Below are 16,971 nucleotides of genomic sequence, written 5' to 3' on the forward strand. Positions count from 1 at the left end.
TGACTCGGTTAATTATTGTAATTTCTGTTCGTTTTGGGTTCCATTTATTTATCGATGCTGATTTGTGGTAGTTTCACTCTTGGTAGATTATTTTATTTTATTTTTGCATATTTTTTGTTTAATGGAGTTCTTTACTTTTTCTTGAAAAACTTATTTTGTGAAAATATTTTTTTGAATTAATTTCTGTTCGTTTTGTATTGACATAGTCTTTTCAGGGAAAAAGAAAATGATACTTTAAATCTTTTCGTTTTTAAAGACCCTGTAGTTTGGACTGCTATTTGTGTGCTGGAGAAAAATTTTCAGCAATTTTTAACAACATAAACCCTTTTAGAAATCTGGACTCAAATAGTAGATTTAATTTAGTTTTATACCTCCTCTAGTTGACCTGAAATGGAAAACTTGATACCATTCGCAAAAAAAAAATCTGTTTACTTTCTTTGATAGCTTGGATACACTTACGCTATTTTGATTTGGTTAAATTTTAAGAGCAGAAATGGGAGGGTTGGTGTGGGAGGGTTGGAGGGAAAGGGGGATTAGTTGCCCTTCAATCATTTTCGACTATTAAAAAGAGTATCAGTCCTTTTTATTTTCAATCGAATGAGCCTTTTTTGAAGTTCCCACGACAACTCCTTCGATACGAAGTGCCCTGGTCTAAACAACAAAAAATAATACATTATACCCACTTGTATCTTCACTATAAAAATGTCAAGCCTTCCAATCACTTTCGACTATTAAAAAGGGCACTAGGCCTTTCAATTTCCAATTGAATGAGCCCTTTAGGAAACGACAACGCTTTCTGTAAACACCATATATGCCCCCAGGGTATAAATTACAACCCTTACCCTAAGGTCCGTTAAGGTGGTTGTCATCCTCTAAGACCGAATTTCCAGAACTTTCAACTACGTTAAACAACATGGCTATCTCCAAAATTTTGATTGGATGTGTTTGGGGAAATGGTGGGCGTGAGAGGGTTGTTAGTCGCCTTCCAGTCACTTTCGACTATTAAAAAGCTCTTTATACAAAATTTCGATCTTCACAAAGGAATTCTTTTGACTCTGGAAACACAAGGGCGTTTTAATTAGTATCAAAAGTTTTTTCTACTATTAAATAACTTTAGTGTGAAGAGCGGGATATTGAGGAGGTGGCAGATTCCTCATAGACGGAATAATTTCGGTTCGTTTTAAGGTCTAACGTTGCTCCTTACTTTCAACTGAAAAACTGGTAAAAAAAAATTATTCCAGAAAGCGTTGCTTCTGGAGAGAGATGATTTTCCAGGCTAAAGCTAAAAAAAAACAAAACTATCTGAGATCGACAATGAATCAGGATAGAGTTAGATACTACTGTTACTATTTTGTTTGTTTGTTTACTACTGTGGGTATTTTGTTTGTTTGTTTTTATGTATATAGTAAAATAAATCCCAGTTATAACTACTATTAACAGCTCACCGTAGCATCAAGCCGCCTGAGGCTAACACAGCCACGCACGCTTCTCCTCCATCCCAGTCTATTCAAAGCCTCCCTCTTTATGCCCTCCCAGGAAATTCCCATTTCCCGTAAATCTTTCTTTATGACATCCTCCCATCCCAATCGGTGACGACCTGCATTCCGTTTAGCCTTAGACAGTTGGCCGAAAAGGAGAATCTTCGGTAATCTGTCATCCTTCATCCGCAGAACGTTCCCAAACTGTCTCAACCTTTCTCTCATTATAGCCCTAGAAAGCGGGATTGAACCGCACTTTTAGTATAGCATACTGTTTGAAACACGGTTAGTCAGCCGGCTACCCAGAACAATCCGTAGGTAATTTCTCTGGAAAACATCTAGCAAATCTTCATCCCCTTTTTGAGCACCCATGCTTCAGAACCAAACCTGGCCACAGTCAACATTTTAGCTTCCAATATTCTAATCCTGGTTTGACGACTTATCTTTAGGTTCTTCCAAACTTTTTTCAACCGTGAAAAAACACCCTGAGCCTTCGCTATTCTACTCGTGATATCTTCACTGCTCCCACCGTCTTTACTAATAATACTACCAAGGTAATATTAACAATCTTTTCGTTGGCCAGCGTCACCTTTTCATCTTTACTTATTCCTAGCCTTAGCGACTTAGTCTTCTTAACATTAATCTTCAAACCTATTCTAGCAGCCTGAACTCGCAAAACATCTAAAAGCTCATTTTCATCAATTTTGCTCACAGTTTCATCTAGGACTCTTAAATCATCAGCATTTTTTAAGTCCAGGAAGGTGTTTCCTCCCCATTTGATTCCGTGTTCTTCCATTGCCTTTCCTGTGCTCCTTAAGACAAAGCCCGTCAAAATTATTGATTAAAATATACAGATAGACCCGCAAAAAACACAATCGGGTCCCTCATCTATTCGATCCGGCCCTGAGCACGCATCGAATGTAATGCCATTCGAATATCAAAGTCACCCCAATTTTATCTTCATGATTGAAGTTATGAAAAAACTCGACGAGCTTTGTCTCCTGGGAATCCACTTCTCCAAAGATCTCTCTTGGAAAATCCCCCTCGACTGGGTAGGACCCACCTGCGCAAGAAAGTTGGGGACCGCCCATGCCTGCAAAAAGCTTCTACCGCTCAGCTTGATCATCCCACTTTACATGTCATGCATCGGACCCATCGCCGAGTACGGATACCTGCTACATGCTCTTGCTCCATAAATGTTGCTGGTAGCACTCAAAAAGATCCGTAATAGGGCGGGTTGAATTTTTCCTCAAGCCTCTCTCAATTTGGCTATCTATAGGTTTGCTATAGCGTTAATGGCTGTTTCTACAAATACATAAATTCACATCCTTCTCTAGAGCTTTCTCTTATTATGCCTCACCCCCCCCCTCCCCCCCACCACCACTAGTGCATAACCGATAAGACCGACACGAAGGAGCATAGCTCGGTACAATAATCTTGTGGTTCGCACTCCGAGAATAGAGCATTTTGAAGAACAGCTTCATTCTACGTTACACTTCGATTTGGAATGATCTTCCTGGAGAAATTGTCCCTAATTTTTTCTTCTTTTGTCTCTGAAAAAAAAGTTCAACAGTCATCTAAAATCTTTATAAAAGACTAGCCGCAAATAAAATATTTAAATATACTTTTTGCCGTGAATTTAGGAAAAGAAAAAAGTCTGTTCAAATCGCCCTTGTAAGCTGACTAATTAATTGTAAAGATACTTCTTGCGGCAAAGCAATTGCAAGAAGTAATTCTTATTCAGTTAACAAGGTATGATAGAAATGTTTATTATGGTAATTTTTTAATTAAATGAAAGCAGTCAGTAAAAATATTCAGCAGGTAGATAAAATACCCATCGCCTAGCATAGGACTAGGATGTGACCAACTATGTTGATTACCTACAATTTTGGCCTCTCTAAAAGTCTAGATAAGCGAAAAATACAACCTTTCCACCACTTCTAAGAAGAAATTAGGCGAAATATAAGTTTGGTAATTTTTTTTAGCCGAAGTGGTTTTTTCTTGATATATTTTCTGATAGGGATTTTATTCTCATGGCAGTAATTAAAAAAATTCGCGTGGGTTCAGTATTTCGGCAGAAATTTTAAAAATGCCGGGAATTGCGATATTTATATCTATTTACCTTCAAATAGTTTATGGTGCAAAACTGAATGTTCCTAGAATTCTATTGCCTGAAGACTCTCAAAAAGCATCTTACTTCAAGCTGGAGGTTGTTGAAGGGGGAAGCTGCTACCAATGGTTAGCAAACAATATTTTCATAGGCTATTCTCATTTTGACTCTGTTTGGCAAATAGCCTATGCTATAGGTTATTTCAAAACGAGAACTAACATGAGTTGGGCTCATGAAAAATAAATAATTGAGTAGGCCTAATACTAGGCTTAGGCCTTGTTGTCTTCTGTTCAGTAGGCTAACTAAGCATCAAATGGTGTATTCACTTTATTCCTAGGCCTAACTCAATAGGCCTAATATGATTTGGTATATATTTACCCTTTCTTTTAGGTAGGCTATAATATATGCTTGGCTATTACCTTAAATTGCATATTCATCAAGGTAAGCTGGTATTACTACCTCCCATAGAAAATATGCTGGCAGTTTTTTAAGGTTATGATCTGAAATCCTAGTTTAGCCTCCACTCAGCATTGACCCAGTCTTGATCAACTTCTTTTTTGAAGGCTTCTAGGGTTTGAAACTGGATGATGGCTTCAGACAAGCTATTCTAATACAAGACTGAAAATAGAACAGACTAAGAAGAAGTGTTATGCTCTTCTCTGGTGCTCTAACTGTTCAGTTAATGCTAATACAGTGAGACAATGCTATTATTGTTCTGGTGCTCTAACTGGGTACCTATAGGCTATCTTCCTGGTTTGTCCTCTTGTAGAAGTTGATAGCTCAAGGACAGGGAGAAGACATGATCCAATATGTCACTTTCCAGCACCTTAAAATTGTTTTTGCATCTCTTCTTTTCCTATGATATACAAAAGTAGGGGTAAATATATACCAGATCATATTATTGAGTTAGGACTAAAGTGAATAGGCCTACACCATTTGATGCCTTTTTTATGCTGATTACAAACATGATAATCATTTCTATTGGAAATGATTTTCAGCCCCCCCCCTATAGGCTATATACCTAACCCTGAATTGGTATATCTAGGGGGGGGGGCTGAAATACAATTCTTTTACAAATGCTTATCATATTTGTAATTAGAATAAAAATGGGTATCAAATGGTGTATTCACTTTAGTCCTAACTCAATAATTTGATTTGGTAGATATTTACCAAAGTAGGGAATTTGACTGAGGTGAAACATCTCTTGTAGGTTTTGTCTTGCAGTACTGGAATAAGCCTTGTTGCTCTTCTTTGGAAACTCCAGTACCTTCACATCCACTTCATACCTTGGATCATGCCAAATTCCAGGTGAGGGTAGACCATGGCTTCATAAACCTTCATTATCACACATGACTTCTGTGTGGTGAATGTTTGTTTTATGAGGCCAAGTGCTCAGTTTGCTTTTGCAATTTGAGCTTGAACATGACTACAAAACTTCAACTCATAATCAACAATGACCCCCAGGTCCTTCTTTTCATTGACTGTCTCAGGCTAGGTTTCTCCTAAACAAAATGGGTATAAATTTAAAATTCTGTCACCTGATAAGGACAGAATTTTTCCAGCTTAAGAGAAAAAGTTTCCTAAAATCACTGCATTGAGATTCAATGCCTTAAGTCTTTTAAAATTGCCGCCAAATAAGTTGTTTTATAGATAGCAAGATTGCATTCATGCCAGCATGTTTTTTTATTTTTTTTATGTTGGCCTTGCTCCACCGCTAATTAAAAAAAAAAGTATTAAAAAGACCGGCATGAATTATATATATAAAAAAATTTATTTTTAGGCAATTAACAAAGACTTAGGCATTGAATCTCAACGTGGTGATTTTAGGAAACTTTTTCTCTTAAGCTGGAAAAAGAAGGATTTTTAGAGGAAAGACTTGATAATAAAGGTTTTCCTCTTGAATAATATAAGAACTAGGATCATTATACATATTTTAAAGTAAGAATTGTTTTCTTAACATGTCTCCTTATCAGGTGACAGAATTCTAAATTTATACCACAAAATGGACATTTTGGATTGTTCTATCCAAGATGTTAGACTTTGCATTTTGAGACATTGAACTCTAGGCATCAATCTGATGACCACTTGGATAGCTAGCTCAAATCTTCTTGCATATTTGATTGGTTTATATTGTCTTAGGTATGTCCTAGGAGTTTGTAACCATCTGCATATTGTGTCATTATAGCAGTAAAGGAATCTTCAAGTTGGTTGAATAGTTGTTGATTTAGCTTTCATGTTGAAGAACATAGGACCCAGGATGGTACCCTGAGGTACTCCACTCTGACTGGTTGCAATTCAGAAAAGATAGCATTGTAGTTGTACATCACTACCCTCTGAGTCATGCCAGTTTGAAATGCTTCAATCCAATATAATATATCTTATGTACTTCATAGGCCTTTAATTTTACAATTGGTTGTTGGTGTTGAACTTTGTCAAAGGCTTTGGCTTGGTCAAGCAATATAACATCCACTGGTGAACCAATATCTAAGAGTGTAGTCACAAAATCATATGATTTCGTTAGGTTAGTATCAGTTAAACATCCTTTTCAAAAACCATGTTGGTTTTTGTTAAGCAGTTAATTTTTCTCTAGGTAGAAACCAGTGCTTTGTTTATGATGCACTCAAATACTTTACATAAAATCAATGTTAAAGGCCAATAATTGCTAGCAAGGTCCTTTTTTGTTTATTGGCTTAGTTTTTCCCAGCTTCTAATCATTCTGAAGTATTTTGAAAGCAAGTGATATCTAAAATATTGTTGCAATTATTTTGGCAATGTTTTCAGCTGTTTGTTATATCAATCTTGGGTGTGAGCTGTCCAGCAGCTGTGTTACATCAAGCTTTTTGAGCCTATTTTTGATGTCTTTTCTACAAATAATGGGCTATGCCAGTTATTAGCTATTGTACTGGGATTAATTGCTCTGGCAGAGGGGGTGGTGTGTCAGTTGGGTATAGTGCAGATAAATTTGTACCAAAGCTAGAGTTGAAGAGGTTTGATCTTTCTCTTATCTGAAACTTCTTACCATCTTCTCTCATAAGGTTTAGAATATTTTGCCTGGATGAGTTAATTGCCAACACATGCTGCTAAAATATCTTTGGGCTTTGTCAACATGCAATTTTGTTAAAATATGGCTCCTTACCTCCCTTGCACTTTCCTATGAGATTTACATGGAAATTTGTTATGTATCATAGCTAAAGAGTCTCAGGGTTTTTTCATTACCAGTATTTTTGAGAAGTTACATATAAAAATACAATTATTGTCATGTAAATAAATGTTTTTTTTTAGTTCCAATTTACTAGGAGGGCTGGGAGATGGAGTATACAAGAGGGGGAATTGTAAACTTCTGGGTAGGGGTTTTTGAGCAAGAAGACTACAGTGGTACCATTGTTATGCTTCCCAGCCTTTCCATCAAGTAATGACACCAATAAGTGTAATCTTTGATGCCATAGATAAGATAAGATTTATTGCAAAAAGCCTGCAGGCCATAGCAACACAGATTACAATCTACAAACAAAGCCCATTAACAAAATACAACTTTAGATAATATAAATAAAAAAAGACAAAAAAGAAACATACCATGGTTCAACATTTTAATCAACAAACACCAATCATAATAAAATTCAAATCTTAAAAACCATAACAAGCTATCCCCTCAAACATGATTCCTTATGTTTCATCCCTAAACAAAGAAACTTGCAAAACTGTTTAATAGCACATGTATTTCTCTCAGCCATCTGCTCAATGAATCAGCATTCACTCCCAAACATTTGTCAAAAACATTCATTCTAGTTTTCATTCATAAGTTTTCACACACATAAGTTTTCATTCACACATCCACATATAGTGCAAACATAGGGGCCAGTTGCCAGCCTAAACTTTCCCAAAAATGCCCCTCTCTCACCTAAATCCAAACTATCCCCTTTTACCAACAACAAATTCTTAAAATCCTCTTTATTGAATCCAAATGTGAAACAAACCTCAAAGACAATGATTGGTCCTTATGAGCTTGCCACTCTTGGATTTCTTGGTCATTTTAGGGTTTGCTGGACTTCCTTCCATACTGACATGCTTTCACCCATTGGGCCTTTTCCTTCATTCCACATCTCCAATAGGCCACAAAGGTACAGTATTTTCTTGGCCTGATTTGCCCACAAATCATGTCTACTGTTCTTCAAGCTCACCAAATAAGGTGACTTAAAAAGCCAAACTCTAGGTAGCCTAATTATATTCTCCTAGAATTTCACCATTCTAACTAATCTAACACTACTTAAAGTGAAAAGCCCCAAATCTCCTTTCAGTATCACTGAACTAAATGAATCCTTCAAGCCTAAAATTCTCTTGAAATATCTTAGCTGAACTACTGCTAGCTTAGCTGCTCTAGCAAAACCCCAGATCCCCAATTTAGACTAGAAGCTACTTTTGTCTGGAAAACTCTTTTCTGGATTCTCATTTCAGCTTGCTGACCTAGATTACTTTTCAAAAGCATATTTATTAGCCTATTAACCCCTTAAATTACAATCTTCTGCATGCCTAGACATCCCCCCTATTGTACTAAACTTAACATCCAAATAAACAAATTCTTCTTCAACCTCCAACATTGTTCCTCTAAAATTAAAAAGAACCTCATAATCAACATCTCCTTTGGTTCTAAATGCTAATACTACTGACTTCTTAGAATTAAACTCTAAATCCTTCTTTTCTAACTAATTTTTTATTATATCTAATTGATTCTGAAGATTATCTCTGCTACTGCCAGAGTTGTGTCATCTGCAAAATAATATACATGACAGCCTAAACCAATCCAAAGATACATAAGGGGCTCCAATTACTCTTCACAAAACTATCTAAATCATAAACAGACAAGAAGAAAAGCTTAGGAGATAAAGTACATCCTTGTTTCACACCCACATTGAAATGTAACCAGCCTAGAAAAATTTCAAATAACCTTGACAACAAATTTCACCCTCTGGTATATATCTGCTGTTATTGCTACAAAATAAGACAGCAAGCCTATTTCTAATAGACTTTTAATTAACAACCTCCTATTTACTGAGTCAAAACCCCTTTTCAGTTGTTTTGACCTCTTATTCCCAGGCCCTAGATTGAACATTTAACTACAAATCAAAACCCTCCAGGGTTATTCACACCACTCTCTTAATTTCCTTATTAATCTTCATCTGCCTCTCTCTCTTCTTAACTCTTTAACCCTATTATAATCTGACCTCGATTTCCCATATTCAGCCAGCCAGTGGCCAGCATTCCCTCCCCCCCGGCAATTACCCCCTCCCCTGGAAAATACCCTCCCAAATAATTTCTAAGACCACACTGGCTAATCATGATAAAACGAAAAAATAGCAAAAAAAAGGAGAAAAACAAGGATTATACAAGCCAGTGAAAAATATGGACTAAAATGCAAATATTTTGGTCAAGACCTCTGCTTGACCGTCCTCAGTGCAAGATAATAACATTACAATTACTAATAAAAATCCAAGGATACTATAAAAAATTTCAAACCTTTAAACAAAGCACAACTAAAATTTGAAGACCCTCTCCATGTAGCAGTGAAAGGGTAACTGAATGAAAAAATACAGTACTGAATGGGAATTCAATTTTTTAATTTATACAGAGGATTTTTAAAAGCTAAACGCTTTCCAGGTAAAACATAATCACAATTTAGGTTAGGTTGCAAAATGTGATTTTTTTTAGTATTTAAGTAAAAACAATCAGAATTATTTAGTTCATTATAAATGGGGCTTAAATAGGTTTATCTCCTGTCTCTATTGAGAGCAACCTTTCAGTGAATGTACTTTTTTTTATCTCAACTGCCTCCCTGAAAAGTTGGATGAGACCTTTAACAGGGGGAATAATGGAGGTGTTATCAAATAAAACGAAATGGTGCGGGTTGTTATACACCCACTGAGCCAAGGCGGAATCAAAAGTCTCAGGCCTTTGGCATAGCTCCATAGCTTTGTCAATTGGGGACCTGTGTTCCAACAATCTCTCCCACAATTGCTGGTGGGTTCTTCCAACATAGAAACAGCCGCAAGAACATGGAACCCTATAAACACTACTGCCCAAAATAGGGCTCGTTTTATCTTTACTGCTGTTAAAATAGTTCTGGATTTAATTAGATTTGAAGGTGACATTTAAGTTATGTTTTTTAAGAATTCTTTGCAATTTGTCACCTAATTTGGGAAAGTAGGGCAAAACAGTAAAAACTTTCTTATTGCCCACTAAAGGGATGATATCCATTGGAGGTTGTGGAGATGATGAATCCTTTTCTGCCTTTTTTTGTCTTTTTTCTATGATGGATTCCAGTAACTTGATGGGATATCCATTGCAAAACGAAACGTTATTCAGATAATTTAATTCTGAGATTATATGAGCCTTTGAACAAATTCTTATGACACAATCAACTAAAGATATAACCACTCCTCTTTTTACACAAGGATTCTTCTGGTTCAATTCTGGCAATCATGGGTTCTCATTTCTTCGGCTGTTATAACCTTTTGTTGTTCTCAATCAATTTCTTTCACTTTACTCAATTCACTATTGTATGCAAAAATCTTACCCCCCACAAAAAGTCTCACACCCCTCAGCTTTGCTTGTGAATGGCTTTCTGTACAAGCGACTTCGATAATTGGTATCAACTTACTGCACGCCAATAAATCTGAAGAAGTGTAATCTGGGTCTACTGACAAATGAAACCTTTTGAAAAGTGCAGCTGAAGTAAAAAGAGATTTTTTTAATTCCATTGACGCTAATTTAATTACAAGTGGTCTGACTTTCTGGTTTGAAGGTAAATGAAAAACATCTTTGATATCTGTCTGCAAAAACCTGGCACCTCTTACTATTTCATTTAAGCATCTAAGAATGTCCTCTTTTAGACTAGAACCCCTTAGCTCTGGGTCAAAATTGTAGAGTATCACATTGCACCTTTTTTGATCTGCCTCAATTCTATCCATGATCTTTTTAATCTTTGCAACTTCCATTTTCAGCTCATGAACTTCCGCCTCTGTATTTTCCAATCTTTTTTTCACTTCACAAATTTTCTTATTCAGAGATTCCAAAATTGAAGAAAATTCCACAAATAATTCTTCTATCTTTTTGCACAGGAGATCAAGTTTTTTAAGCTCTATTGACACTTCACTTAATTTCTTTAAAATCTGTAGCTGGACTTCTGTTGATTCCATTGTCTTGATGGTAATTACTAGCTACTTAAAATAGAAAGGTGTACCTGTTTAAGAGTCAGTTATTTTATCCATGCTGACTCAAAGCATGCAGTTAGCTAAGTCACTGTTAATAATGCCACAGCTAACAGTCATTCCGAGTGAACTTCTCAGCAAAATCCAAAGATAATTAACTTCTTGACAAATTCTGCAAGATATATATTTCACAAGTCGAACTAATTGAATGCTGGATCATGTATTTCACAATTTCAGTCATATAATATATATATATATATATATATATATATATATATATATATATATATATATATATATATATATATATATATATATATATATATATATATATATATATATATATATATATATATATATTATGCTTTTTAGATGTTCACTGAATGAGAACTAAAACTGAACAATTCACAATGAAGTTATCAAGACAAATTTAGAAAAGTATGTAGATTTGAGCAGTAGCTTTGAAATGAGCTGTTAAGCTTCCCTCTACAACCTTGTTATAGCCTGCTAGCCCTGGTTAAAAAAAGGCACATCACTGCCACCCATGAAAGAGTGATTTTCTTTGGTTTTCAAGGTGGGGGCTCAAGTCAACACCTATGGTCTAGGATTTTAGACAACAAACGATCATTTGGCCATTTTATAATTTTCATTCCCAGGCTTCTTAGTCTTAAAATGGATTGTTTTTGGCATAAAATAGCATTTTGTTGTAGTGCAGTCTCTTTTGCTATTTATAAAAGGCCACTAGATATTCCAATTTCTATTCAAATGTATCCTGTCCTAATACTCAATGACCACTGGAAAAAAAGGAGGATGCCACAAAAGAAGATTTTTCATCTTGTTCAAGGCAGGGGACTCCAGTCTCTGGATTAGTTTTCTACAACGGTTTGTTTTGATTACTACTATTTTGATGTGTTTCAAGCTCTTTTTTAAAACTCCCTAATTTTTTTTCACAGTATACTTTAATACTAAGTTAAACTTGTATTATAGTTATCATTTGGGTCAGTCTGTATGAAATCAACACACTAAATCTGCTTTTCCAACCTCAAGTTCTCGGAATATTATGACATTTTGTACACTTATTCTAGGCTATAAAGTTAGTTTATTTGCAAAGTTTCATATTTTTTTCTCATGTATCTTTTGAATTCATAGTAAAGTTAAAATAAACATAAATTTGGTAAACCTCACTATCCTTACAAAAGAATATCTTAGCTCCTAGTTAAAATAGAGATATGCCATTTATGTCAAATTAAAGCTTTTTATGTAAGCTTTAACATGATATACAATTACCTTAAATCGCACTTGCTAGCGATATGGACGAGTCCAGTGTACGCCAGTTAGTGATGATAGGGCCGCGGGACATCAGCTTCATCCCATTGTGTGAGCCATAGTTTGGTTTCCCATTCCTTATCGAGATTGGCTTTGAAACTGTCAACAGATGGTGAACTCACTGTCGTTTCGCTCAGATTGTTCCAGAGGCTTATGATGCGGTTGGAGAAGAAATGGTTCCTCTTCCTTGTATTAGCAGGCTTCCAAAAAAGCTTCGCTGAATGACCCCTGGTTCTTGACAACTGGGCAGGCTAAAAGAGGTCCTTGTCGTCAGACTTGAGCAGTTTGTAGGTCATTATCATATCACCTCTTTGCTGACGGTATGTCAGAGTTGGTAGCTTGAGGCTCTGCAGTCGGCATTCATACTCTTTGTCTCTGAGCCCCTTTACACATTTTGACGCCTGTCTTTGGACAGACTTGAGAGCCATCTGGTCTGTTTTATTAATTGGCGTGGCGACACACATTCCAAATTCTAATCTTGGTCTCACCAGGCTCTTGTAAAGTTTTGTGATTATTGCAGGGGATCTACTTGTCATTGTACGTTTGATGAGACCAAGAGTTTGGTTTGCCTTTGCTACTGCAGCTCGGGTGTGGCAGTTGAAATTAAGGTCTTTGTCTACAACGACCCCCAGATCTCTTTCAGAGGGGCTCTCAGAGAGTGACTGTCTCACACCGGCATTTGCTGACATCGAGTATTGCCATCATGGGTTATTTCTTCCAAAATGGAGAACCTTGCACTTTTCGACATTAAACTCGAGCCTCCATGTCTTGGCCCATTTGCCAAAGCTGTCAAGATCTGACTGTATTGAGGTAACACCTTGCTGAGTTCCAACAGGACCAATGAGCTTTAAGTCGTTGGCGTACAGGCTAAGCTTGCTTATAACAGTTCTTGGAGCGTCATTAATATGTACATTGAAGAGTGTAGGTCCCAAAACTGTTCCTTGAGGAACCCCGCTTAAGACCTCAGCTATTTTGGAGTAGTAAGCTCTGCCACCTTCACCAAAAACTCTGACCTGCTGCTTTCTTCCCTTTAGGAAAGACGTGATCCAGTCCACCACTCCCTCTTGAATTCCAATTGCCGTCAGTTTCAAATGAAGCCTTCGATGGCAGACTTTATCAAAGGCTTTAGCAAAGTCTAGCAAGATCATATCCACTGGGAGACCTTGGTCGAGGAGCTCAGTTATGTAATTATACGAGTCAATCAGATTGGTTTCGACTGATCTGCCTGGTCGGAAACCATGTAGTTGTTTCGATAGAAGGTTATTTGTGATCAAATGTCTAAGAACGGCAGTGTTGACAATACCTTCTAGGATTTTCCCAACAGCAGATGTAATACTGATTGGCCGATAACTGTAAGCTTTGCTCTTGTCTCCTCCTTTATGTATTGGCGAGATATGGGCTACTTTCCAGTCCATTGGTATGACTTTAGTGTCAATAGATTGCTGGAAGAGTCTTGAGAGGGGTATTGCTAGTTGGGAATGAGCTTCCTTTAAGAGTCGTGGATGTATGCCATCAGGCCCAACAGACTTATTTGGATTAAGCTTTATAAGCCGAGATTCGAGCTCAGCCTGATCCACTCTTATTGGTGACATTTGAGTGGTGATTTTGTGGCATGGTGGGGTTGGCAGGGGGGCTATGTCTGCGGGTGTGAAGACTGATGTAAACTGGTGGTTCAAGGCATCAGCAATTTCTTGGGGGTCATTTGACTGGGCTCCATTACAAACCAGCTCCGAAACCGTGTGTCTACCAGGCTTATGTGCTGAGGCATAATTCCAGAACTTCTTGGGATTGGTTTTTGAGGTTGCTGCAATGGCCTCCTCGTATTTATCTATCAGTTCTCTGGACAGGGCTCGAACTTTGTTCCTTGCGGCTTTGAACTTTACCAGGTAGTCCGTTCTGTGGGGGTCCTGATTTATGAGCTTCGACAGTTTCTTCTTCTTGTTCCTTGCACTTTTCATTTCTCTGGTCATAAAGGGAAGAGTTTTCGGTTTTTGTCTCCACGTGGTAGTTGTATTTCTACTGACGGTGTCTAACAACATATTTTTCATTTTCTCCCACGTGCCCTCTACCTCCATCGTTTCGACAAATGACCAATCGCACTGACAGAGTTCACGCCTGATTTGATTGTAGTTTGTATACACATGTCTGGTTAGATTCGATGTCTGTGGGTACAATCGAAATCGGCATTTTCTAGCTATGTGATCACTATTTCCAAATGGGGGTTGCAATTCTATATCAATGAGTGACTCAGGATCATTTACCAAAACGAGATCAAGGAGTGAAGGATTCTGTCCCTCTTGATATCTGGTCGGGAATGTCACCGCCTGGAACAGCGAGTGTGCTTCTAAGCAGTCAAGAAAAGACTGCGTAACCGTATTACTCGTATGGCTGTACCCCTCAGTCCACTCAATCATAGGTAAGTTAAATTCGCCAACTATGACTAAATTCTTACACTTTCAAGCAGCACCGTCAATAGACTGGCATATAGCCGAGAGTGAGTTCTCCAGACTCTTTGATGTGGGATTTCTGTAAAAACAACCAAGTATAATGGGACCCCTAGGTAGGTTAATAGATATCAAAATTTGTTCTACACATGGCTCATATTCTGACTTAATATCAATAGTGCCAACCTGAATCGTTTCTCGTACATATATGGCTATTCCTCTGCCACCATCCGTCAATAAGTTTGTCATCAGTCTGTATCCGGAAATCTGTATCTGGGATTCTGTCAGGGGTAGGGAGGTTTGCTTTGGTTTAATCTCACAGAACGCATAAATATCAGCCTCATTTGCGGAGAGGACACATCTGACCTCCTGAAATTTTAAGGTAAGGCAATCAACATTGCTAAACCCCACACTAAGTCCAGTAATTTTCTTGCAATGGCTGTTGCCTGCATCTGTACTAAGTCCATAAGAAAACATAGAAGTCTCTGGGTTTGCATCACTATAATTATCACTTGTATACACTGTACTAATGAAAGATCTTAAGCCGAACCGGCCAGCCATGACAAAAAACCAACAAAGAGAAAAATCTCTAAAAAAAAACAAACAAACGAGACTGTGGCCAGTGGAGAGAAAAGGAAAACAACAGAAACAAAACAACGCGGATATTTCGCCTGTATAAAAACAAGGCGTCTTCAGCACGAAAGACACAAAAAAAAAAAAACAAGATAAAACTAAAAACAAATAAAACCACAACCAAAAAAAAAAAAAAAATGTACAATCGGCACAAAAAAAAACAATGAGGGAAAATATTCAAATAAATAGTTAATTAAGTTAGTACACCACATTAAATTATTAAAAATAAAAAAAACTGTAAATTACTTTAATTATTCATTTGCGAAATATTCTTTTTGTTAACTATTCCTGAAGCAAATCGTTTGGGTCTAGCAGGTAAAATAGTCTCCTGGTGATTATTTAAAATTTTTACTCCCTTATTGACAATTAATTCACTCTTTAGAAGGTTATCATAAATTGGGTCAATATTTAAATTACCCGTGTCCCTATTTATGGAAAGGTTAGCAAACATATGTTTTTTAATTTCTATGGCTTCCCTGGCCCATTGGGTGTACCCCTTATCATTAGAAATAGCCAAGGCTTCATCAAATTTTACAAAATGGTCTGGTTGAAGCCAAATATGCTCTGCTAAAGCTGAAACGAAAGTTTCTGGAGGCTTGCTTAATTGTAGGGTTTTTTCTATTGAATTACGGTGTTCAATGAAGTTCATATTAAAGGTGTTTAGTTTTCTTACGATCTCAGCTCTGAGTTCTTGAGGAGTATCAACCTTATGAGCTGAGATCGTAAGAAACTAAACACCTTTAATATGAACTTAATTGGTAAAGACATTTCACAAAAAAATGACATTAAAATCCTTTGTTATTTGAAAAGGGATAAAGTCCTTACTATAAAAGGTGCAAATAATGGAAATACGGTAGGAGGTATGACCACTGACCACGCGAATACTCAAATGACATAATTTATTTCTGCCACTAGGACATACAAAAAACTTAATTTTCATAATAATTATAAAAATGTAAAAACAGAAACAAAGTAATTATAGTCTTTTAAAAATAAATCTCATATCAAACTACAGTTTTATGAAAAATAATATCCTCGGGGTTGTTCGGCATCAAATATTTATGGTCTATATCAGATTCATAAGAATGGAACCCCCTTCCACCCTATTGTGTCAACTTTTCTGTCACCGGTTTCAAAATTATGAAAATAGTTGTCGGTAGCTTTACGTCCACTTTTGGGAACACAAAAATCATATTTAAAAATTCGACTGATCTTACTAATAAATTGCGCAATTTCACGTTGGAGGAGAGTTCAATTCTTTGCAGTTTTGATGTTGTGTCCATGTATTCAAATTGTGATTTAAAAAGGTGCGAGGATATTTTAAAAAGTAAATTTGAAAGACACTTTGATTTAATACAGGATGTGACGTTAGCCAGTTTGGATATTAATGTCATTATGAAACTAATTATGCTGGTAAATGAATTTTCTTTTTATTTTGGTTTTCGAGGGGAGTTTTATAGACAAATTTTTGGTTTACCTATGGGGGCTTCTCTTTCTCCTTTATTGGAAAATCTATTCATAGATGCCATTGAAACCTCCGCTATAAATAGTTTTAGAATCTCCCCTTGCTTCTGGGGTAGGTTCATGGATGATGTGGTCTGCGTTTGGAAACATGGGTTGGACTCCTTAGACCTTTTTTGTAAGCATTTAAATAGTTTTGATAATAATATTAAATTTACAGTTGAATTTGAGGATAATAATAAATTACCTTTTCTGGATATTTTATTAATTAAAAGGGATTTCCATTTACTTTTCTCGATTTACAGAAAACCTACGCA

The 16,971-nt window shown here is 36.5% G+C and overlaps 1 protein-coding gene across 1 annotated transcript in view; it reads left to right on the forward strand.

The window, feature by feature from the left end:
* The first annotated feature begins 3,561 nt into the window (after positions 1 to 3,561).
* Positions 3,562 to 16,971, forward strand: part of Gp210 (nucleoporin 210) — a 179,545-nt gene continuing 166,135 nt past the window's right edge. The window contains exon 1 of the mRNA XM_089085873.1: positions 3,562 to 3,716. Coding sequence (XP_088941999.1) covers positions 3,568 to 3,716 — 149 coding nt within the window. The 5' untranslated portion in view covers positions 3,562 to 3,567. The remainder of the gene's footprint in view (positions 3,717 to 16,971) is intronic.

Source organism: Artemia sp. Qi Xiang Cuo, chromosome 3 (assembly GCF_049724085.1).
Source record: "Artemia sp. Qi Xiang Cuo chromosome 3, ASM4972408v1, whole genome shotgun sequence".
Taxonomy (NCBI): Eukaryota; Metazoa; Arthropoda; class Branchiopoda; order Anostraca; family Artemiidae; genus Artemia; species Artemia sp. Qi Xiang Cuo.